The following is a 23,451-nucleotide window of genomic DNA, read 5'->3' on the forward strand; positions in this document are numbered from 1 at the left end:
CTTGGAGTGAGGCTCCTTGTTCTCACATAGGGTTACACTGCTGTCAGTTTCACAGCGCGCACACACAAGTCGCGCATGGGCGTGAGTTTCCACCTCTCCTTCAGGCTCAGCGACAACTCCCAGAAATAGCAGCGTCCTAGTCCTATTGCAGAGAGAGAGAGGAGAGCCCGGAAAAAAAAAAAATATGGCTGAAGTTTCACCTATAACGCGACAAATAGCTAAAGGAAACTACGACACTGGATCAGCAGCTGTAGATTTCAGTCTGGAAGAAGTTGGAGATTGTTTAGTTTACGACAGACACGGTGTGGTTGTTCCCTTCAAGACATTTTATCAGGACAGGAAGTCGATCATCATTTTTGTGCGGGTAATGTTTTTGTCTGGCTATTACGCACACGTTCCTCGTTCATTAAAGAGTAATTCTAACACACGCTAAAGGCCAGGGCATCAATGTACTGCGGTCAAGTGAGCCGTCATCCGCAAAATGCCAGTCAAGCCAGCCGTAATGCTGTTTTGTTGTGCGTTTGTTGTGCGTGACTATTACCGCTGATACGGTAGCCCAATGCGCTCACGGTTAGGGACCGTCAACAATGTATTGTACGTCCTCTTAAGCGTAGATTATTACCACGAATGCAGAGATAGTTAGGGACCGTCAACAATATAATGTACGTCCTCTTCAGCGTAGATCAATAAGACTAACACACTAGGCCAATGCACGACTAATTAGGGACCGTCAACAATGTATTATATCCTCTAAAGTGGATTTTTTTCTACATTTCGGATGGTACTGAAGAATCCTTTTTAAAGGTTTCACTCATTTCTAAGTGGCTAATTGTTACTCACCTCTCACACTCACTATGTGCCTAATTTGACCCAATTTCACTGTATAATTTATGAATAAATACACTACCAATATGCCTATTTGGTCAATTTGAAAATGTGACAAAAGCTCATTTTTCTTAGACATAGGGAAGGTTTTAAAGAGTCCTTTGAAAGGTTTCACTCATTTCTCAGTGGGTAATTGTTACTCACCTCTTACACTCACTATGTGCCTAATTTCACCCAATTTCACTGTATAATTTATGAATAAATACACTACCAATATGCCTATTTGGTCATTTTGAACATGTAACAAACGGTCCTTTTTCTTACATATAGGGAAGGTTTTAAAGAGTCCTTTGAAAGGTTTCACTCATTTCTCAGTGGGTAATTGTTACTCACCTCTCACACTCACTATGTGCCTAATTTCACCCAATTTCACTGTATAATTTATGAATAAATAAACTACCAATATGCCTATTTGGTCATTTTGAACATGTAACAAAAGCTCCTTTTTCTTAGATATAGGGAAGGTTTTAAAGAGTCCTTTGAAAGGTTTCACTAATTTCTCAGTGGGTAATTGTTACTCACCTCTCACACTCACTATGTGCCTAATTTGACCCAATTTCACTGTATAATTTATGAATAAATACACTACCAATATGCCTATTTGGTCATTTTGAACATGTAACAAACGGTCCTTTTTCTTACATATAGGGAAGGTTTTAACGAGTCCTTTGAAAGGTTTCACTCATTTCTCAGTGGGTAATTGTTACTCACCTCTCACACTCACTATGGGCCTAATTTCACCCAATTTCACTGTATAATTTATGAATAAATACACTACCAATATGCCTATTTGGTCATTTTGAACATGTAACAAACGGTCCTTTTTCTTACATATAGGGAAGGTTTTAACGAGTCCTTTGAAAGGTTTCACTCATTTCTCAGTGGGTAATTGTTACTCACCTCTCACACTCACTATGGGCCTAATTTGACCCAATTTCACTGCACAATTTATGAATAAATACACTACCAATATGCCTATTTGGTCATTTTGAACATGTAACAAACGGTCCTTTTTCTTGGATATAGGGAAGGTTTTAACGAGTCCTTTGAAAGGTTTCACTCATTTCTCAGTGGGTAATTGTTACTCACCTCTCACACTCACTATGTGTCTAATTTGACCCAATTTCACTGTATAATTTATGAATAAATACACAACCAACATGACGTCATATTGAACATGTAGCAAAAGCTTCTTACATATAGGGAAGGTTTTAACGAGTCCTTTGAAAGGTTTCACTCATTTCTCAGTGGGTAATTGTTACTCACCTCTCACACTCACTATGTGCCTAATTTGACCCAATTTCACTGTATAATTTATGAATAAATACACTACCAATATGCCTATTTGGTCATTTTGAACATGTAACAAAAGCTCCTTTTTCTTAGATATAGGGAAGGTTTTAAAGAGTCCTTTGAAAGGTTTCACTAATTTCTCAGTGGGTAATTGTTACTCACCTCTCACACTCACTATGTGCCTAATTTGACCCAATTTCACTGTATAATTTATGAATAAATAAACTACCAATATGCCTATTTGGTCATTTTGAACATGTAACAAACGGTCCTTTTTCTTAGATATAGGGAAGGTTTTAAAGAGTCCTTTGAAAGGTTTCACTAATTTCTCAGTGGGTAATTGTTACTCACCTCTCACACTCACTATGTGCCTAATTTCACCCAATTTCACTGTATAATTTATGAATAAATAAACTACCAATATGCCTATTTGGTCATTTTGAACATGTAACAAAAGCTCCTTTTTCTTAGATATAGGGAAGGTTTTAAAGAGTCCTTTGAAAGGTTTCACTAATTTCTCAGTGGGTAATTGTTACTCACCTCTCACACTCACTATGTGCCTAATTTCACCCAATTTCACTGTATAATTTATGAATAAATACACTACCAATATGCCTATTTGGTCATTTTGAACATGTAACAAACGGTCCTTTTTCTTACATATAGGGAAGGTTTTAACGAGTCCTTTGAAAGGTTTCACTCATTTCTCAGTGGGTAATTGTTACTCACCTCTCACACTCACTATGGGCCTAATTTCACCCAATTTCACTGTATAATTTATGAATAAATACACTACCAATATGCCTATTTGGTCATTTTGAACATGTAACAAACGGTCCTTTTTCTTACATATAGGGAAGGTTTTAACGAGTCCTTTGAAAGGTTTCACTCATTTCTCAGTGGGTAATTGTTACTCACCTCTCACACTCACTATGGGCCTAATTTGACCCAATTTCACTGCACAATTTATGAATAAATACACTACCAATATGCCTATTTGGTCATTTTGAACATGTAACAAACGGTCCTTTTTCTTGGATATAGGGAAGGTTTTAACGAGTCCTTTGAAAGGTTTCACTCATTTCTCAGTGGGTAATTGTTACTCACCTCTCACACTCACTATGTGTCTAATTTGACCCAATTTCACTGTATAATTTATGAATAAATACACAACCAACATGACGTCATATTGAACATGTAGCAAAAGCTTCTTACATATAGGGAAGGTTTTAACGAGTCCTTTGAAAGGTTTCACTCATTTCTCAGTGGGTAATTGTTACTCACCTCTCACACTCACTATGTGCCTAATTTGACCCAATTTCACTGTATAATTTATGAATAAATACACTACCAATATGCCTATTTGGTCATTTTGAACATGTAACAAACGGTCCTTTTTCTTAGATATAGGGAAGGTTTTAAAGAGTCCTTTGAAAGGTTTCACTAATTTCTCAGTGGGTAATTGTTACTCACCTCTCACACTCACTATGTGCCTAATTTGACCCAATTTCACTGTATAATTTATGAATAAATAAACTACCAATATGCCTATTTGGTCATTTTGAACATGTAACAAACGGTCCTTTTTCTTAGATATAGGGAAGGTTTTAAAGAGTCCTTTGAAAGGTTTCACTAATTTCTCAGTGGGTAATTGTTACTCACCTCTCACACTCACTATGTGCCCAATTTGACCCAATTTCACTGTATAATTTATGAATAAATACACAACCAACATGACGTCATATTGAACATGTAGCAAAAGCTCCTTTTTCTTACATATAGGGAAGGTTTTAACGAGTCCTTTGAAAGGTTTCACTCATTTCTCAGTGGGTAATTGTTTCCTTCCCTATATGTAAGAAAAAGGACCCCGAGGCGACACCAGGCCAGCTTGGAGACATAGTCCCACCACCGTGTCCTGGGTCTTCCACGAGGCCTTGTCCCACTAGGACATGCCTGGAACACCTCCTGCGGGAGGCGACCAGGAGGCATCCGGAACAGATGCCCTCAGCTGGATCCTTTCGACGTGAAGGAGCAGCGACTCTACTCCGAGCTCCTCCCGGGTAACTGAGCTCCTCACCCGATCTCGAAGGGTGCGCCCAGCCACCCTGCGGAGGAAACTCATTTCGGCCGCTTGTATTCGCGATCTTGTCCTTTCGGTCATGACCCAAATCTCATGACCATAGGTGAGGGTGGGAACGTAGATCGATCGGTAAATCGAGAGCTTTGCCCCCCGACTCAGCTCCCTCTTCACCACGACAGACCGATACAGCAACCGCATCACTGCTGACGCTGTCGATCTCACGCTCCATCCGTCCCTCACTCGTGAACAAGACCCCGAGATACTTGAACTCCTCCACTTGAGGTAAGGACTCCCCACCGACCTGTAGAGGGGAAGCCACCTTTTTCCGGTGGAGAACCATGGCCTCAGATTTGGAGGTGCTGATCCTCATCCCGGTCGCTACACACTCGGCTGCAAACCGCCCCAGAGCGTGCTGAAGGTCCTGGTTTGTTGAAGCCAACAGCACAACATCATCCGCAAACAGCAGAGATGAGATCCTGAGGCTCCCAAACCAGACACCCTCCGGCCCCTGACTGCGCCTAGAAATTCTGTCCATAAAAGTAATGAACAGAACCGGTGACAAAGGGCAGCCCTGGCGGAGACCAACACGCACCGGGAACAGGTCTGACTTACTGCCGACAATGCGAACCAAGCTCCTGCTGCAGTCATACAGGGAACGGACAGCCCTTAACAGAGGGCCCCAGACCCCATACTCCCGGAGCACCCCCCACAGGGCACCACGAGGGACGTGGTCGAACACTTTCTCCAGATCCACAAAACACATGTGGACTGGTTGGTCGAACTCCCACGAACCCTCGAGCACCCGATGAAGGGTATAGAGCTGGTCCAGTGTGCCACGACCAGGACGAAAACCGCATTTTTCCTCCTGGATCCAAGGTTCAACTATCGGCCGGATCCTCCTCTCCAGCACCCTGGAGTAGACCTTACCGGGGAGGCTAAGGAGGGTGATTCCTCTGTAATTGGAACACACCCTCCGATCCCCCTTTTTAAAGAGAGGGACCACCACCCCGGTCTGCCAATCCAGGGGCGCTGTCCCCGACCGCTACGCGATGTTGCAGAGATGTGTCAGCCAAGACAGTCCTACAACATCCAGAGACTTAAGGTACTCAGGACGAATCTCATCCACCCCCGGAGCCTTGCCACCGAGGAGCTTTCTCACCACCTCGGTGACTTCAGCCCCGGTGATGAGCGAGCCCACCTCATGCTTCCCCATTGGAAGACGTGACGACGGGATTGAGGAGGTCCTCGAAGTACTCCTTCCACCGACCGATGACATCCCCAGTCGAGGTCAGCAGCTCCCCACCCGCACTGTAAACAGTGTTGGTGAAGCACTGCTTCCCCCTCCTGAGGCACCGGATGGTTTGCCAGAATCTCTTGGAGGCCGACCGATAGTCTTCCTCCATGGCCTCCCCGAACTCCCCCCAGACCCGAGTTTTAGCCTCCGCGACCGCACGAGCTGCAGCACGCTTGGCCTGCCGGTACCTCTCAGCTGCCTCACGAGTCCCACAAGCCAACAAGGCCAGGTAGGACTCCTTCTTCAGCTTGACGGCATCCCTTACTTCCGGGCGCCACCACCGGGTTCGGGGATTGCCGCCGCGACAGGCACCAGAGACCTTACGGCCACAACTACAAGGAGTAACAATTACCCACTGAGAAATGAGTGAAACCTTTCAAAGGACTCGTTAAAACCTTCCCTATATGTAAGAAAAAGGACCGTTTGTTACATGTTCAAAATGACCAAATAGGCATATTGGTAGTGTATTTATTCATAAATTATACAGTGAAATTGGGTCAAATTAGGCACATAGTGAGTGTGAGAGGTGAGTAACAATTACCCACTGAGAAATTAGTGAAACCTTTCAAAGGACTCTTTAAAACCTTCCCTATATGTAAGAAAAATGAGGTTTTGTCACATTTTCAAAATGACAAAATAGGCATATTGGTAGTGTATTTATTCATAAATTATACAGTGAAATTGGGTCAAATTGGGCACATAGTGAGTGTGAGAGGTGAGTAACAATTACCCACTGAGAAATGAGTGAAACCTTTCAAAGGACTCGTTAAAACCTTCCCTATATCTAAGAAAAAGGAGCTTTTGTTACATGTTCAAAATGACCAAATAGGCATATTGGTAGTGTATTTATTCATAAATTGTGCAGTGAAATTGGGTCAAATTAGGCACATAGTGAGTGTGAGAGGTGAGTAACAATTACCCACTGAGAAATGAGTGAAACCTTTCAAAGGACTCTTTAAAACCTTCCCTATATGTAAGAAAAAGGACCGTTTGTTACATGTTCAAAATGACCAAATAGACATATTGGTAGTGTATTTATTCATAAATTCTACAGTGAAATTGGGTCAAATTAGGCACATAGTGAGTGTGAGAGGTGAGTAACAATTACCCACTGAGAAATTAGTGAAACCTTTCAAAGGACTCGTTAAAACCTTCCCTATATGTAAGAAAAAGGAGCTTTTGTTACATGTTCAAAATGACCAAATAGGCATATTGGTAGTGTATTTATTCATAAATTGTGCAGTGAAATTGGGTCAAATTAGGCACATAGTGAGTGTGAGAGGTGAGTAACAATTACCCACTGAGTAATGAGTGAAACCTTTCAAAGGACTCGTTAAAACCTTCCCTATATGTAAGAAAAAGGAGCTTTTGCTACATGTTCAATATGACGTCATGTTGGTTGTGTATTTATTCATAAATTATACAGTGAAATTGGGTCAAATTAGGCACATAGTGAGTGTGAGAGGTGAGTAACAATTACCCACTGAGAAATGAGTGAAACCTTTCAAAGGACTCGTTAAAACCTTCCCTATATGTAAGAAAAAGGAGCTTTTGCTACATGTTCAATATGACGTCATGTTGGTTGTGTATTTATTCATAGATTATACAGTGAAATTGGGTCAAATTAGGCACATAGTGAGTGTGAGAGGTGAGTAACAATTACCCACTGAGAAATGAGTGAAACCTTTCAAAGGACTCGTTAAAACCTTCCCTATATCTAAGAAAAAGGAGCTTTTGTTACATGTTCAAAATGACCAAATAGGCATATTGGTAGTGTATTTATTCATAAATTGTGCAGTGAAATTGGGTGAAATTAGGCACATAGTGAGTGTGAGAGGTGAGTAACAATTACCCACTGAGAAATGAGTGAAACCTTTCAAAGGACTCTTTAAAACCTTCCCTATATGTAAGAAAAAGGACCGTTTGTTACATGTTCAAAATGACCAAATAGGCATATTAGTAGTTTATTTATTCAGAAATTATACAGTGAAATTGGGTCAAATTAGTCACATAGTGAGTGTGAGAGGTGAGTAACAATTACCCACTGAGAAATGAGTGAAACCTTTAAAAAGGATTCTTCAGTACCATCCGAAATGTAGAAAAAAATCCACTTTAGAGGATATAATACATTGTTGACGGTCCCTAATTAGTCGTGCATTGGCCTAGCGTGTTAGTCTTATTGATCTACGCTTAAGAGGACGTACATTATATTGTTGACGGTCCCTAATTATCTCTGCATTCGTGGTAATAATCTACGCTTAAGAGGACGTACAATACATTGTTGACGGTCCCTAACCGTGAGCGCATTGGGCTACCGTATCAGCGGTAATAGTCACGCACAACAAAACAGCGTTACGGCTGGCTTGACTGGCATTTTGCGGATGACGGCTCACTTGACCGCAGTATCAAAGTAACCATAACCAACAGGTGTGAAGGTGACAGCCAGTGGTCCTACTGTGTGATGTATAAATGTTTTCCTCCTGTAAACTTTTATTAATGTGTTATGCGCTGTGATTTGTTCTTGACAGAATTTTTTGTGCTACAGTTGTAAAGAATATGTAGAGGATTTGAGCAAAATTCCCAAGGAGACACTGCAGGTAAGAGATATGTTTCAAGGCTATTTGATAGAAAATTAAAACTTGTTGTAGGCCTAAGTTTGGGATAGTGGGATCCAAAGACAAAAGTTCCATTCCCAGTTGTCAAGGGTAACTAATTTTTGATGATGGTATGGCCTATTATTCAATGCTACTGAACTGAATCTAAATTAGGTCTAAACGAGAACCAGAACTGCAGACCTAAAGTCCGCAAGCCAAAGAATTTCAAGAGCAGAGTTAATAAGCAGTTGCATCAAGCTCTAAAAGTCTACCAGCAGATGTCTGTTGGTAGACTATTATTTGCAACAACAGGCTGCAGGAGCATTTCACCAAAAGAGCTGAAATACTACTGTGATATTCTCTAAATCGGTCCTGTTGTTGCATATCGCTAATAAATTATAGTCAGGAAAGAATTTTGGCATGCACTGATAACAGACAGGAACTGTTTTGAAGTATAGGCCTTCGGGACATATGAACTTTATTAACTTTATATACAAAAATAGTCTATATACATATAGGCCCTTGAATACAGTAGGGAAAAAGGTAATTGGCCAAAATCCAATAGAAAGTCTATGGGAAACTGACCAAATACTTTTTTCCCCTCTGTAAATCTGCAGGGTTTGAGAGGTTATGCAAGATCATAATTTGGCTACACTTTACAAGGTCTGTAGTGCTTTACCCATTAGTCCATTAATCATTCCTCTGACTCCCATTCAGCGTTGAAACTACTTTTGTTGCCTTTTGACATTTTGCACCAATTTCCCTTCAGACTGCAAGTACATTAGCTCTGTTTAAAAGTTAACAATGGCAGGGATTGAATCACCAGCCTTCAGATGAATGCGCAGACGTAATGTCCTGTTCCTTGGGATCCCAAATATGTTTGTTTATGCATATTCACTCTTTTGGGTGTGACAAGATGTGGCTGTGATGCAATATTATTTTACATCATTATGTGTTTTTTGCAGGAAGCCAACATCAACCTTGTTGTGATTGGCCAGTCTTCTCCTCAGCACATAGAGGTAAATAAGAATTGAGGACTTTTTAGTACAAGTCTGTGTATCTTAATCTGTAGCTCAGTCATCTCACTTTTATTTTCCCAGCCATTCTGCTCTCTGACGAGATATCCTTATGAAATATATGTTGACCCAGAAAGATGCCTTTATCAGAAGCTTGGTATGAAAAGAGAAGCCCAATTCACAGAGTCAGGTAACAACATTATGACCACATATAAATGGTTTCTAACACAGGTCTTTGAAAGATGTGGTGACATTACTTTAACTTGATAAGTCAGTATTTCGCCTAATATGTATGTTTCTCTGCACCTACTGTAGGTCACCGCAGTCCTCATGTGAAATCAGGTATTTTCACTGGCCAGATGAAAAGTATTTTTCGGGCCATAACCAGCCCAGCATTTGACTTCCAGGGAGATCTAAATCAGCAAGGAGGAGCCTTGATTGTAGGGCCAGGTAAATCAGTTCACTTTCCATTAACTTCACTTACACAACCTTAATACTCATACTAAATACATTTCCTTCTTCTTACCGTAGGTTCTAATGTTCATTTCTTCCATTGTGACTTGAATCATCTGGACCACATGCCCATCAACTGGCTGCTGCAGCTGGCTGGAGTTCAACAGACTCTGGACTTTAGTGATAAGCCCAAAATCATTCACATATAGGCCCTGCATAAACTCAGTGTCAGACAGACTCTGGATACATAATAGTGCTTTGCAAATTGTCTGGCTATGCTGAATATGTAAAGCTGTTTGCAATGCAAGTGTAATGTATGAAAGAAATGCCACAGCCAGTAGTGATATTTATATGTGTAAGCATTATGATGTTGTCTTTTGTGGGCTGGTCCTACAACTTAAGCTGACACTCTTGCTGTTTAGCAATATTTGTATTTATTGTTTTGCAATATTCACAAAGTAATGATATATTTTAGGATAGACCCAAAGAAGGCCTGTTCGACACATTCTTATTTTCTCATCGTACACATCATATTACAGCTAAAAAAACAAAAAGATTAGCAGTAACAAATTTACAACTTGGAGAAAACTGACACATCTCATTGTGGAGCATCTTCAGTAATGTTAAAACAGTGGTAAGCCAGAGATATGGCAGTGAAAATGAATTTGCCCTGACAATTGTGTGCACTCAATACAGAGAATCTATCCTGGACCACAAACATGAACTTAAATCACTGGCCAAGAAAAGATATCAGCATCTCTACTTTATTTTGAATTTCATCTAATTTGCACCAAGTTGACCGCCATACCATTTGTATTTGTTTATTGTATTGACAATAAATATTTTTTTTATAAATCTTGAATGGGCTTGTTTATGTGTGTATGTGTATAAATAAAGAGATGCAAGGCAAAACTTTGACTGCATTATGCTGATGCTATATTCACAATCTTAATTGCTTTGTTGTGCTTAGACTCAGAGCTGGATATTCACAGCAGTAAGATAGACTGTATAAGCTGCAGTTGTACAGTGAAGCTCAGTCACTGGACATCTGCGCTGATACGTCACATTCAGGATTCAGAGACCTTCCCATGCTGGATACGTCACAGCCAGAGAGAGCAGCAGGCAAAGGTGCCACGGCACATCCAGAACACGTAACCATCCGGATCACCCCGGGCGCAGCACAGCGAAACATGTCCAAATAGCACAGCGGGGCAAACGGGGACAGGCCGCTTCAGCGCCTCCAAATGTCGACTGCGCAGCGCTGAGGTGAAAATGAAGCGCAAGAGCGAGCGGAGACGAGCCGAGTCAAGGAAAAAGCGCTGTGGAGCTCACAACAGCTCAGAGGCGGAGCCAAGCTCTGATATTTACATTGAGATAACAGGTAAGTGGGTCTGCGCAGTGAACCCGCTCAACTTCAAGCCTAGTTGGCACGCACGGACATCCAATGTACCACTCTCTGTACTGGGGGCGTTGTAAAAGGTCACGGACAAATAGATGACTTTATTTTACATTGTGTCTCACAGTGGCGACACCATCTGTCCTTTAACAGTAGACTAATACATGGGATTGTGACGGCCTATCCCTGAAACCTTTGCAGAGGCTTAGCGCGCCCACCAAGGCCATTCTGTGCTTCACGAAGCGTGCAGTAGAAGAGTTTCCTATTTGTCCCACCGATTCAAAACAAAACCTAAGCAAAACATACTATATGCACTATTATAGGACGCGCTTTGTAAAACTAACAAAGCACCAAACTATGCTTGTTGTATCACATTTTCTCTATTGACATCCCTCAACAGCTGGAGCCTGAAAAGGAAGGGTCAACCAAGTGAAAATCACGAATTTGACTGGCTGAGGGATTGTCCTAGCAACCGCTTGGGCACTTTGCCCGGGACCTATCATGTGTCTTCTGAAGAGAACTTTAAACTAAAAGGGGCGGGTTTAGGCTGCTGTGGCATCCCATGTGTCCAATAGTCACGGCTTAAGCATATAATTCAGCCAATAGTATCGCGAAAAACGCCCAAGGGGAGGCGTCACTGTGAGCTCATTTTCAGCGGAGTCAGTGCGCACTTGCGAATGTCCCTTCCCTTCTCCTCGGCTGGTAACTTTCCTCAGCTAGAAAACAATTTTTGATTTTACATCAGATTTGGTTTTGACTCGTTCTAACAGGCCCATAAGGCTTTGCAAGCGACCACTGGACAGCTATGAAAAAGTCTTTCTAAAGAATTTTGACCTCTGCGTTTTTTTGGCAAAACATGTTCAGAAGTGGGGGGAAGATGACTTCGGACGACGTTTCTGCAAGATGCATTGAGATCCTCAAGGGTAGGGTGCAACAAAATGTTATAGGCTACATGCAGTTTAAGACAGTATTTGACCCAGTTTAGGTTAACGGGACGCAGTTAAAGGGACACGAACAAATGGTACTAACCGCCTCTTTCTTGTGGCTCTCCCCCTCCTCCCCCCCTCCCCTGTTTGTCCTCCAGATCAACTGTACTTCGCCATACTCCAGCAAAAGATCAAGAGCACAGCGGACCGCCACTGTTTCTGCATAGATGAAGAGCTGGCTTATGAGAAGTAAGTTCTTAAAGCCCCACGAGGTTGTTTTGTTTTCTCCAGTGTGGGAATATGACAACATGACAATCTTAAAGTTGCATTTTTTATTTTTTTTTAGCTCTAGTAGTTTTAGATTTGTTTATGCATTCTTCAGCCATGCACCCACATGACGCCAGTAATGAAAGAGCCCAGATGCATTGTATCTTAATACTAAAGGCCATGTTCTCTGATGGAATGGCCTTACAGCTGTGCAAGTGTAATGCACCGACTTGCACAGGCTTTACCGAAACGCTGTATGCGTAATGTATTTTATTTGATCTTGCTTTTTAATGTAAGGTTGCATTTCACAAATGATTATGGACCCTACCCAGGGTGCACCACCTCCCAAACATATTCACATTGTCAGTCGCAGATTCTTGCATGGCATCCCCAGAGACAGTTGCTGAGTGCAAAAATAGCACAGGTCCCTGACACACCTTTTTGTCTGTCCCCCAGCTTCTATGCGGACTTTGGCCCCCTCAACCTGGCTATGTTTTATCGCTTTTGTTGCAAGCTGACAAAGAAGCTTAAGGTAAATTAGACTTTGCAACTATGATATATGATCATCCAAATATACTTAGCTTGAATACATGTTTAAAATATATACTTTTTTTTTTTTACAAAAACTAAAACTTTGACCAATGTTTCATATTAACAGTCCATGGCAGTTTCAAGAAAGGGAATCATATTTTATACTTGTGGAGATCAGAAGAAACAAGCCAATGCTGCCTATCTAATCGGTTCCTATGCAGTAAGTACATCATAATAACAAATTAATTATATCACAATAATAAAACGTCATCAGAAAATGTAATTCGAGTACTTTATAAACAATGTCTTTCCTTATTTTCTTTCCAGGTAATGCATCTGAACATGACTCCTGATGAAGCCTATGATCTTTTGGTATCACGAAATTTAACATATATGCCATTTAGGTACGAGAGAGTATATATTTCACCATGCCACCGTCATAGAAATTGCTTTGGTAGTTATAACAACAAACAGAAGTATTTTAGTTGTGGACATAGTGTAATAGAGTGCAGTTGTAGCAGTTATAATAGTGCTAATGGTCGTGTATATTATTATTATTATTATTATTAACCCATTTACTTTAAACTAACAACATCCAAATGCTCAATCTTTGTGATGGCATTTTAACAGGATTGACATTCTTGACTATGTTTGTATCCCCAGAGATGCCTCTTTTGGATCGTGCATGTACAATCTCAATATTTTAGACTGCCTCCGGGCTGTTCATAAGGTACTATTGCATTGTATCCCAATCGCAACATCTCGATTTGCTTTGTCAAGCTTCTGATGAAATGTATCTTTTCTAGGCCCTTGAATTTGGCTGGCTCAACTTTGACAACTTTGACGTGGAAGAGTATGAGCATTACGAGCGAGCTGAAAATGGAGACTTCAACTGGATTATACCTGGGAAGTTTCTTGCCTTCAGTGGGCCCCATCCCAAGAGCAAAATAGAGAATGGTACTGCGGCACTGAAAGCTTCAAATACTTGTGTAGGTCTAATGTGCGTTTTCTGATTATTTGCTTTTGTCTTCAGGGTACCCTCTCCACGCACCCGAAGCCTACATTCCTTATTTTCGGAAACACAACATCACCTCTGTTGTCCGTTTAAACAAGAAGATGTATGATGCCAGGCGCTTCACAGACTCGGGCTTTGAACACCACGACTTGTTCTTCATTGATGGCAGCACTCCAAACGATTCCATTGTTAGGAAGTTTCTCAACATCTGTGAGAACGCAGAAGGAGGCATCGCAGTTCACTGTAAAGGTATAATCCAGTATGAGTGCGTGGGAATAAGCTTGAGGGTAGCTTCAGAGAGAATGTCATTTAGTTTTTTAGTTTTTATTTAATTTAAATGTATTAAACATTTATTAAACCATCAATTGTAGGGCAGCACAATATTGAATACACCTAAATATATGCAAAACAGTATTTTTCATTCCATTTAAAGGGGCTAGATGCAAGTTTGCCATTTCATACTCACTACTGCCACCTCAGGTCAAACGTGGAACTGCACCTTTTATATTAAGCTCGTGCATGACGGCACTTCGGACCCAAAGTAACAACTTTCTGAGTGACAGTGCAGGATTTTAAAGGCAGTTGTGGTGAACAGGTCTGAGCTCATTCTACACATTAGGACATGGCTGGAACATGTAGGGGGAGGAAAATACGAAATTTTAACATTTTTAAACTGTATAGTCCCTTTAAAGAAATTGTAAGAAATTGTAGTTTTGTCGTGAAATTGTGTCAAAACAAACACAAAATCAGAACCAAAACAAGGATAAAATGGAAGTAATTTTAGAAAAATACAGCTAAAAATGGAATGTTGCACAATTCTAAGATGGATGCCTATTAATTTATGACAAAAAGAAACAGTTCTATCAGTCCCAATTAGATCGAAGGCTTCAGTGAATTTGCATTACCTAATACAATGTTGTTTATTATAAAAGACCATTAGGATACAAACTAAAATGCTTCACAAACCTTTGATAAATAAATTTCCAAAGATTGTTAATCTGCTAATGCAGGTTTAATTACCTGGGAATTACAACAGTATTTGATGATCATGATCATGATTCTGACTTTCCTAAACCAAACAAACCCTTCTTAACATCCAAAGTCACCTTACAATTAAAAGAGAGTAATAACGATAGCAGATAAAAAGGTAATTTAAGAGGCAGACGAGGCAGCTCTGTACAGGTGTGTTTTAATGTGGGACTTAACCTTGTTCATGGAGGTCAGATTTTTTTACTTTAGAAGTAAAAGGATAGTACACTAATTATAAATATTAATTCCCCATCCCTCTGTACTGAAGTTGTAAAAAAAAAAAAAAGAAATCTGATGAGAGGAATCTATTTGACCCTTTTTAGCTGGTCTGGGGAGGACTGGCACGCTAATCGCCTGCTACATGATGAAACACTATCGGCTGTCTGCTGCCGAGGCCATTGCTTGGATACGGATCTGTCGACCGGGGTCTATTATTGGCCCACAGCAGAACTTTGTTGCAGAGTAAGTGTTTGATCTACACCTGTGTGGTAATAATCAAACTACTTAACCATTAACCCTGAGCCAATACTGTATGATAGGAAGCAGAACAGTCTGTGGGCAGAGGGCGATGTCTTCCGGGACAAGATGCTTAAAAATGAGAGGGAAAATGGAAGGGTGGCTGTGACGAGGATCCTGTCCGGAGTGGATGACATCACCATCAACGGGACCAACAAGAACAGATCGTGCAAGAAAAGCGACATGGAACAGGTGAGTTTTGTGTCAAGTAAACCACGTAATCCAAAGTGTAGGCGATGCCGCAGTCTGATTCTCTGATTCTGATATCTCTGTGTTTAGTATATTGATGACGAGGAGAGAAACGGCCTCACGCAGGGTGACAAACTGCGAGCTCTGAAAAGCAAAAGGCAGGCCAGATCTTCAACAGGTTCATTATCGTAAGTACATGACAATGTGCAAGTCTCCTCGTGGGCAACACATGTTCGATAGTGCTGTAATAAGTGTCTTTTTCAACAGCTCTTAAGAAACATTGCTTATTAATAACAAGCTACTATGGATCTTTCCGTACAATTTTGTTTTAACGTTTCGTGATACCATCTTGATATTTTAGGTTGTCTTTGTAGGAAGCAAGTATTGTATTGTCTGAGCATTACATTGGGACATTGTGGGCACAATTGCTCATATACCATTGACATCATGAGTGACCTTGAGTCTGACACAAAGTCTTCCATACGGTTTGTTTGAAATTCTGGGTTTGGAAAGGCACAAAAGTAGAAACAAAACACAAAATTGTGCAAATATTAATCCTGCAGGTTTTCAAAATTAAGATTTTTAAAAAAGCGTTGCAAGTGCAGGCTTCAGGATGAGGTGTAAATGTCACTGCATGAACGGTTAAGTCTGTTAAAAAGGATGCTACATTGGTATTGCTCTTTTGCTTTTAGAACTGTAGAGTTGTGAACTCATTAAATGCCAAGCATATTAGAAATGATACAGCACAGAAAGTCCAAAGATTTAATATAATGCTTTTGTTTGGTTAAGCATGACAACCTTCCATAATACACTCTGCTGAGATTAGGTCATCTGCAGTCTGATAGATGGGGATCATTTGTGCCTCTGTGAATCCAGCCATGGAAGCTTGGGTGTCAGCTGAAGATGGTTGACTGGCCTCTGCCAACGTACCCATTTGGCTTTGGCTTTTGTTGTCCCATGGCAGGCAGGTGGTAGTGTTCTGCTGCAGCCTCATGGGGCCAGTGTGGCCTGTGTGCTGCCTGCCGTTGAAAAGATAGCACAGAGGGAGAGTGGGGAGAGTGCATGTCAGGTTTTGTATTCTGGAGGTAAGTGCATGTCACTTCCTTTCAAGCTGACATCCTCTTCCTGTAGAAATCGTGGCTAAGGCACTGAATGTTATGGCTACATGTGGCCTTTTTAAACGTTTTTCTTTGTTCGGTCTTGTGTGTGAAAATGCACTTACTGGATGCATTACATTTCCACACTGTGTGTCAGCCTCTCGTAGAACAAGGCTTTTTGAGTTAATGCTGCTATTTATTCAACTTGTCAAGGTTTTGCATAAATGCCTTGATTAGTTGAATTAACTGTTTTAGGGCTTGGTTTTCTTAGTTCAAATTAAAGTTCTTTCATGCACACTTTATACATCAGAAGATTATTGTTTTGAATAAGTTAAACATATGTTTCCAATAATAAACTGTTGTAGCCCTCAAAAGTTAAGCTAAAATGTAGGCATTGCTGTGACTGTATGTGAATATCTGCTGAACTTCACTGTGCAGCTTCACTGCTTGTTTCCTAAAGTGCATGTTGCATTCCACTGGCGCTTGGTCAGTGGAAAGTGTTCATCTCCTCCAGCTCGCTTACATGGCCTTGCATCTGCATGTACAGACACATTTCTATGTGGGTCTATGTTTCTGTCTAACATGTAACTAAAGTTTGGCCGGGTTCACTGTCACTTCTGTTGTCTTGTTTTTCCATTATTTTTGTGACTGGATTGATGAAAACCTAACTTTGGAAAAAAAATGTGTTTGTTGAAATTGTGTGTTAAAGTTACATGGTGTAAATTTAGGAGTATATTAGAAAGTGCTGCAAATAAAATAAGGTCTTAAGATATTTTATAGAAAATGTTTTGATTCACGCAGGGTATTTAGCAGCTGATTCAAATTTTGCTACTCACATTCTGTTTGTAAAAAATCCCTGTTAACTTTTAACTTAAGATTGTTTAGTTGGTTTAGCTATGTTTATGCATCAGATGCCAGCAGGTGTTGAGCTAAAATTGAAATGCAAAGTACACTATATGTAAAGGGCACTTCATCTAATCCAGTCTCAGGGGGAAAACACAACATCAGACAGTCTCAACCCAGCTTTTGTCTCTGTGTTGTCTTTTTTTTTTATTTCCTATTTGCCTTTGCTCTTGTTGCATTTGTCCTCCTTTCAGATGGCTGGTAGCCATGCTGCTCTCCTCCCTGTGTAGCCTTGCCCTGTGGTGGATTGTGTATGGCTTCCCTTCTTCCATCCTGCATTTCAGTATAGACGGGTTAGGATTTCTATGAGTTCTGCCATCCGTCAGACCCCCCCAAAACCTGCCCCTTCTGAAGTAAAAATGCTGTAAGTGAGCACTGCATATTTCTCAATTCCCTTGTCAAATTAGACACTGGTTCAAAATCATCCTCCTTCTTCGTTTGAATGTGGTAGATTAAATTAAGTAAAGTAGTAAAAGTTGGCATCATGTGAAGATTGTAGTTCAATAGATTGCCCTTTCACCCCCGCACCCTTATTTCTATGGCTTTGCTGGTCCTTATGATTTCTGTGCCAACTTTAAATGATGTATTCATACACCTTGAACTTTTGCACATTTTGTCATGTTTACAACCCTAAAGATTGCCCCACTTTTCACTTTTCTATTTTTGGAAAAATAACAGAATCATGTATCATTTTGCTTTCACTTCACAGTTGTCTGTTACTTGTGTGTGAACGTTCAGTAAAAAAATAAAAATAAAATCTTTATGTTTAGGGTTGTAAACATGACAAAATGTGCAAAAGTTCAAGGTGTATGAATACTAACGAGAGGCACTCCTCTTGACAAAGGAAATTACATAGACCTGTCTTGAGCGAGTTACCTGCTCTCAGGATTTTTCCGAAACATTCCTGGCTTTACTAATATCATCTGGCTGTGTACTTTGCTTTATCTTGCTCCTCTCTCTATTTTGTCCTTCACTCCAGCTCTCCTTGAAATGTCTCACTGTTCAATTGTTTTATCTCTTGTGTTCCAGACTAGAAGAGAATAAGATCCATACAAGGTCCCACTCTCCGAGGTAGAAAAGTTAGCAAACATGCAGACGTCTCACTGACTCGTGTCTGATGTAATTGTGCTGTGTGTCTCTTTTTTTAGAGTGGTCTTGCAGGCCAGCCTACAGGCTCTGTCCGGTCACTCCGACAGCAGGAAGAGGACGAGGACTTCCATGCCATCTAGTGGTTTGAGCAGCAGGTTAGTGGATTGGTATCAGGCACAGAACAGCTCATGGCATAGCTATATTTTTTGTTATGATTTAAAATATCCTATCTTCATATATTATATTGAATTAAATACATATTTATATATTGCCTGTGTTATGTACCAGTTGCAGTTTGCTTAAATAAAGAAAGGCAACCAAGAAGCTATAGCCACTCATGTAAATGTAAAGTAACTAGTTCCCTTCTCTCTGCTAGCTCCCTGTGCAGCACCAGGCTGGCCAGGTCCCTAGGCAACTTGCATGTAGTGACTGGAGACCCCATGTGCTTTGAGCCGTGTGCCAGCCATAGGGACATGGCTAGTGCCAACCCAGGCACGCCACTCAACTTAAACATGGCACAGATTCATCTGCAGGCAAGCGCCCAACACTACATCCTAAGGCTTACTGTGTTTATTCCGAACATGGTTGAGGCCTGCTAAATTGGTGTCTGTATTTAACACTTGTGGCATTAAATTCTTGCACTTTGCCTCCTGTTCTGTACAAATACAAGTTTAGGGATTCTGCATACTTTCTCCTTCTCTTATTCTATGGCCGGTGAATGTGGTACTAAGCTGATACATGTATGTTTCTTGCTTCTTCCTCCACTTTTGCTGGTTTAAAATGGACCATGATTGGCTGTAGCTTCTTCGGATTGGCATTCAGCCTCTTTTTCTCCATTCTGCCTATCTAATGTATGTTAATGCACGCCACAATCTGCTCATCTTGACTTTGTTCTTTCTTAAACCTAGACGCACTGTCTCCAAAGAACGTAAAGTCCGCACTTTGCAATCAAAGCGATTTTCTAGACTTTGGTAATTACTCGCTTCTGTTTTGTAAATGCTATTAAATAAATTGAGCCAGAAGTTGGTAAGTGTTGTATTAATTGTGACCATGTTGTTTTTCAGTCACTCCATACCCAAGTCTAGAGCGCCTCTCCTTCGATGAGTCTGCCGATTTACACGTCATTTGTCAGCCGCATATTGCTTTTTATTTCAACTGAATGACATGTATCTGGAAACTGCTTTGCCTTTTTATTACTGCTTAGATGTAGGCATGCAGTAGCAGTTATTGATCTTCTGGCATTAATGTGAGTTGCCACTTTCTCCAAAATGAACACTGTGCAGTGAATTGTTATGAATTATGACGAAAGGAAAGCCGCCACACACATTTTGTAAGATGTTTTTTTTTTAAATACATTTTAAACGTTTTAATGTTTAGTGCCTCTATATACTATCCAATAGTTTGCTCAGATGATTTTGGAAATTGTAATGTATATTATTAGTATTTTGTAAATATTTTGTACAATGCTGAAATCATGTTCTTAATTAGTAATGGTCCTAAAGGGGCCACATATTATCATGGGTCATAACCAACTATGTATTTACTAAAAGCACACATCTTTATAATAAAATATTGCAAGTAATTTCTGCTTTGGAATTTTTGGGGGGGCTGACATCCTTTCAGGCAACACAACCTCAATGGCCTGTCACGCCAGATAGATGTTTTTTTACTTTTAATTGTTATTTGGAAAATAGCACTTACAATTAACTGCAATTTCAAATATAATACAGACAAGCAAGACCATACACTTGCAAAGTATTTTATTCTCCAGCAGATAGATATTTAGTGTCTTCAGTGCAACAAAACAGAACTCTTGCATAAAAACGCAAACCTTAAGAACTGCACATATGAAACAGTGTCATTTACCAGGTGTTTAAGTGCAACCAGTGTTCCCTGCAGGAGCATGACAACCAGATTATTGACCAGCCGATAGCGCCGGGAAGTCTTCAGGATCGTAGGGGTCGGGTGCCAAAATGTCCCCCTAAAAGTAGAACATTTTTAAAAACATTTATAAAGTGCCTTTCACCTTATATATTTCCTTACCACTTCTGGTACAGGTCTCATCCTCTGAACAGTCACACCATCCCTCACCATTCCTCCTCCTCTTGGTCCGCCCCTGCCTCGACCACCACGATTGGGCCTTCCAAGACTCCCAAAATTAATGTCCATGAGTGAGGTGATGTCATTCACTGAGCGGCGCAGGAACACGCCCTCCTCACCCAGATCCTCCAGATCATTCTTCAGATTCTTAATGACAAGCAATTTAATTGATTTATACATAAAATGTACAATGACATGAGAGTTCCCACCTCCAAATGCTTGGACTCATGGATCACTTTAGCTTTTGAGGGAATTTTGTTCTCTGCTTTGCGGATGTTGAACTCCACTTTGGGTCGGTTAACCTCCTGTAGGGCTTTCCACTCATCCAGAGACATCTCTACAGCAACATGAACAACCACTTCTCCTTCCTCCTCTTGCATTACCCTGTCAGAAAAAAAAGATGTTACAATTAAATTTGCCCTAACAAGTACACAGCATTACTTACCGATTCCCCTCATCTGGTGGTGACTGGGATTCCTCTGATTTCCCTTTAGAGGCTTCTGCCACCTCCATCAACTCACTTAGACATTAAAAAATGCATGTTAAAAGTGTTAAGCATTGTTTGTTTACAATGAACTCACCATGCAGCTTCCTCAACAGAACCCCAGTTCCAGGCCCCCCTGCCTCCTCTCTTTTCCTCAGAGGAGAAGCCCCTGAAATAAATACAGATAAGCCCAAATACACCAGGACTATGATCTGGAGTCACGAAAAGGCTTACGATCCATTGTGTCGATCATGCTCTCTTTTGTTCCTCAGGGTGAAGTTGTCAGGGTTCCTGACAAAGCCACTTCTTCCACCACCTCTTCTCCCCCCTCTGAAGCCGCCTCTGACACGGACATCACTATCTTCATATGATGGCCTTAGGAGAAGTTTAAATTTAGTCGACATTCAAATTCTGAAGTAAATTAATGTCCTACCTAGGCACAGAAAACTCCTGTGGCGCACCATCAGAGTAGGTTCTCCTTTCCCCATAAGCAGTTCTCTTCATGGCCCTGTGACCTTCCTCCTCAGCCATCTCAGTCAAGGGACCAGCACGGGTCTGCAGCTTGTGGACTATATACACAAGATTCATTTGATTGTAATGGTCAGTAAGTCAACAAAATGCACCACATGTTAAATTCTCCATATAGAATTTAAAAGAGCACTTTCCTAAGACCATTGCCGGATGCCATTGGCATAATTTGTGATGAGGCCTACTAGTTCCACCAAAACACCCCGCGACAGTCAACAACACACGGAAAACAAAAAGAGCGAGTATAGTTACCTTGAACTGGCTCTGGAGCAACAACGACACGCCTGTCCCTCTGGGACTCCTTCTGGGCAGGCTTCTTCTGTCTGCTCTTCTTGTCTTCCTCTTGCCTTTTCTTCTTCTTTTTATTCTTATCCGTTTCAGCCTCAGCCACGTTTAAGAGGTCAAAGGGGTCAACATCATCATCATCGAGGAGATTACCAAACCTGTTGGCAACGACGCACCCATACTCATCCGGGAGCATTTTAGCTTGATGTTATGAAGAGAGGTGTATAAGAATCCTCCGGAGTTAAAACGGCATAATATGTATAGGCTATGGGCTATAATTTGCAAAAACTAAACTTGTAAAGAAAAACAAACAGGCTTGCAAAAAGAAAAGTTCGCGTACGATATGCCAAGTTCGCGTTTCCTACGAACACTCAAATGAGTTGACTGCTATTGCTATTCCGCAAACTTAAATGATTGCAGGTGTGAACCATAGTGTGAACCGTGAGCACGCCCCCTTTGCGTCGGCCTCCGCTCCACTGCGCATATCGCTCACGTCGTCTTAACGGTGGGTAAAATAGCCCCAAAAATACTCGAGAAAAAAAGTATTTGTATGTATGTATGTATGTATGTATGTATGTATGTATGTATGTAGGCTATGTATGTATGTAGCCTATGTATGTATGTATGTATGTGTGTATGTGTAGCCTATGTGTATATATGTGTAGCCTATATACACACACACACACATACATACTCATAATTTATTTATATAGGCTATAGAGAGATTTTTATTGTAACTATCTTTGCCATTTTTATTAGGCTACGTAAAAGTATCTCACAAAGTAAAACATGTATACTAGTAGGCTTTAGTGCCAAATATCTCCACCCGCGAAGATTGGCTTATTTGCGCCACCCCCTTTTTCCCTTTAAATTGACAGAAAACGTAACAACATAAACAGACGCACAGCGCGGGAAAAGAGCCATCTGCTCCTCTGCTGCGTAAAAGTAACCGCTCTGTGCTGCCATTGGCTGCCTCCGCTTTAAAGGCTCGGTTTGACACATGCTGGAACCAATCACGGAGCCAGCTGTAAACGAGCGCGCCGGGGGTTTCAATTTGACTGGTCAGGATGATGAGCCAATCCTGTGCGCAGAGAGCCCCGGGCTTCGGGGTGGTTGATGTCATATTTGTTGGCTGTTTGTAGAGCTGATGCCATTGGTGATTGTGGACATGTGGAGCAATAACCGCGCTGTCGATTGGTTAAGGAGCCGCCTAGGCGCGCTTTTGCAACGCGGGACTGTTCCCCCCGTCAGCACACAGGCGCACACGGGGTAGTGCAGGCAAGGAGACCCCTGCTTCTCTCGTTTAAGGCAACTGGATACTCTCAAAAGCAGTTTTTCTTTGATTTGACATGAAGGATACATTGATTCCATAGGCTTCCACAAAGAGCGGGACACTTCTATTCCTACCATCGCAGAGACTTGTTTTACTCTGTAGAGGTTTTTTTAACTTTCTACACTTTTTTTTTGTGTTACTTTCTTGC

General features: G+C 41.1%; 3 protein-coding genes across 8 annotated transcripts; 2 read left to right on the forward strand and 1 right to left on the reverse strand.

Moving 5' to 3' along the window:
* Positions 1-122: 122 nt before the first annotated feature.
* prxl2c (peroxiredoxin like 2C) lies at positions 123-10,119 on the forward strand. Its single transcript, XM_079561225.1, has 6 exons — positions 123-364; positions 8,081-8,149; positions 9,112-9,165; positions 9,247-9,352; positions 9,478-9,612; positions 9,694-10,119. Exons 1-6 carry the CDS (start codon positions 185-187, stop codon positions 9,822-9,824), a joined length of 675 nt encoding a protein of 224 aa, XP_079417351.1. The 5' UTR covers positions 123-184; the 3' UTR covers positions 9,825-10,119.
* A 556-nt stretch (positions 10,120-10,675) lies between these two features.
* On the forward strand, positions 10,676-20,039 carry cdc14b (cell division cycle 14B). Of its 6 annotated transcripts, none has more exons than XM_079571837.1 (15): positions 10,676-10,996; positions 12,096-12,186; positions 12,661-12,736; positions 12,863-12,955; positions 13,063-13,139; positions 13,399-13,465; positions 13,542-13,692; positions 13,769-13,999; positions 15,103-15,241; positions 15,319-15,487; positions 15,575-15,672; positions 18,514-18,555; positions 18,633-18,728; positions 18,950-19,106; positions 19,638-20,039. In XM_079571837.1, exons 1-15 carry the CDS (start codon positions 10,888-10,890, stop codon positions 19,656-19,658), a joined length of 1,617 nt encoding a protein of 538 aa, XP_079427963.1. In that variant the 5' UTR covers positions 10,676-10,887; the 3' UTR covers positions 19,659-20,039. The 6 variants fall into 6 exon arrangements, 4 of the variants coding, with proteins under 4 accessions (XP_079427963.1, XP_079427961.1, XP_079427964.1 ...); XM_079571838.1 differs by lacking the exon at positions 18,950-19,106 and adding an exon at positions 19,482-19,544 and having other exon boundaries at positions 10,679-10,996; XM_079571835.1 differs by lacking the exon at positions 19,638-20,039 and having other exon boundaries at positions 18,950-19,298.
* A 556-nt stretch (positions 20,040-20,595) lies between these two features.
* Positions 20,596-22,166, reverse strand: LOC306977258 (intracellular hyaluronan-binding protein 4.S-like; the record flags this gene model as incomplete). Its single annotated transcript, XM_079575464.1, has 7 exons — positions 20,596-20,820; positions 20,883-21,057; positions 21,119-21,193; positions 21,255-21,326; positions 21,392-21,532; positions 21,591-21,726; positions 21,938-22,166. 7 exons carry the CDS (start codon positions 22,164-22,166, stop codon positions 20,596-20,598), a joined length of 1,053 nt encoding a protein of 350 aa, XP_079431590.1.
* Positions 22,167-23,451: the final 1,285 nt, after the last annotated feature.

The sequence above is a fragment of the Gobius niger genome (assembly GCF_951799975.1).
Source record: "Gobius niger genome assembly, chromosome: 1".
NCBI classification, from domain to species: domain Eukaryota; kingdom Metazoa; phylum Chordata; class Actinopteri; order Gobiiformes; family Gobiidae; genus Gobius; species Gobius niger.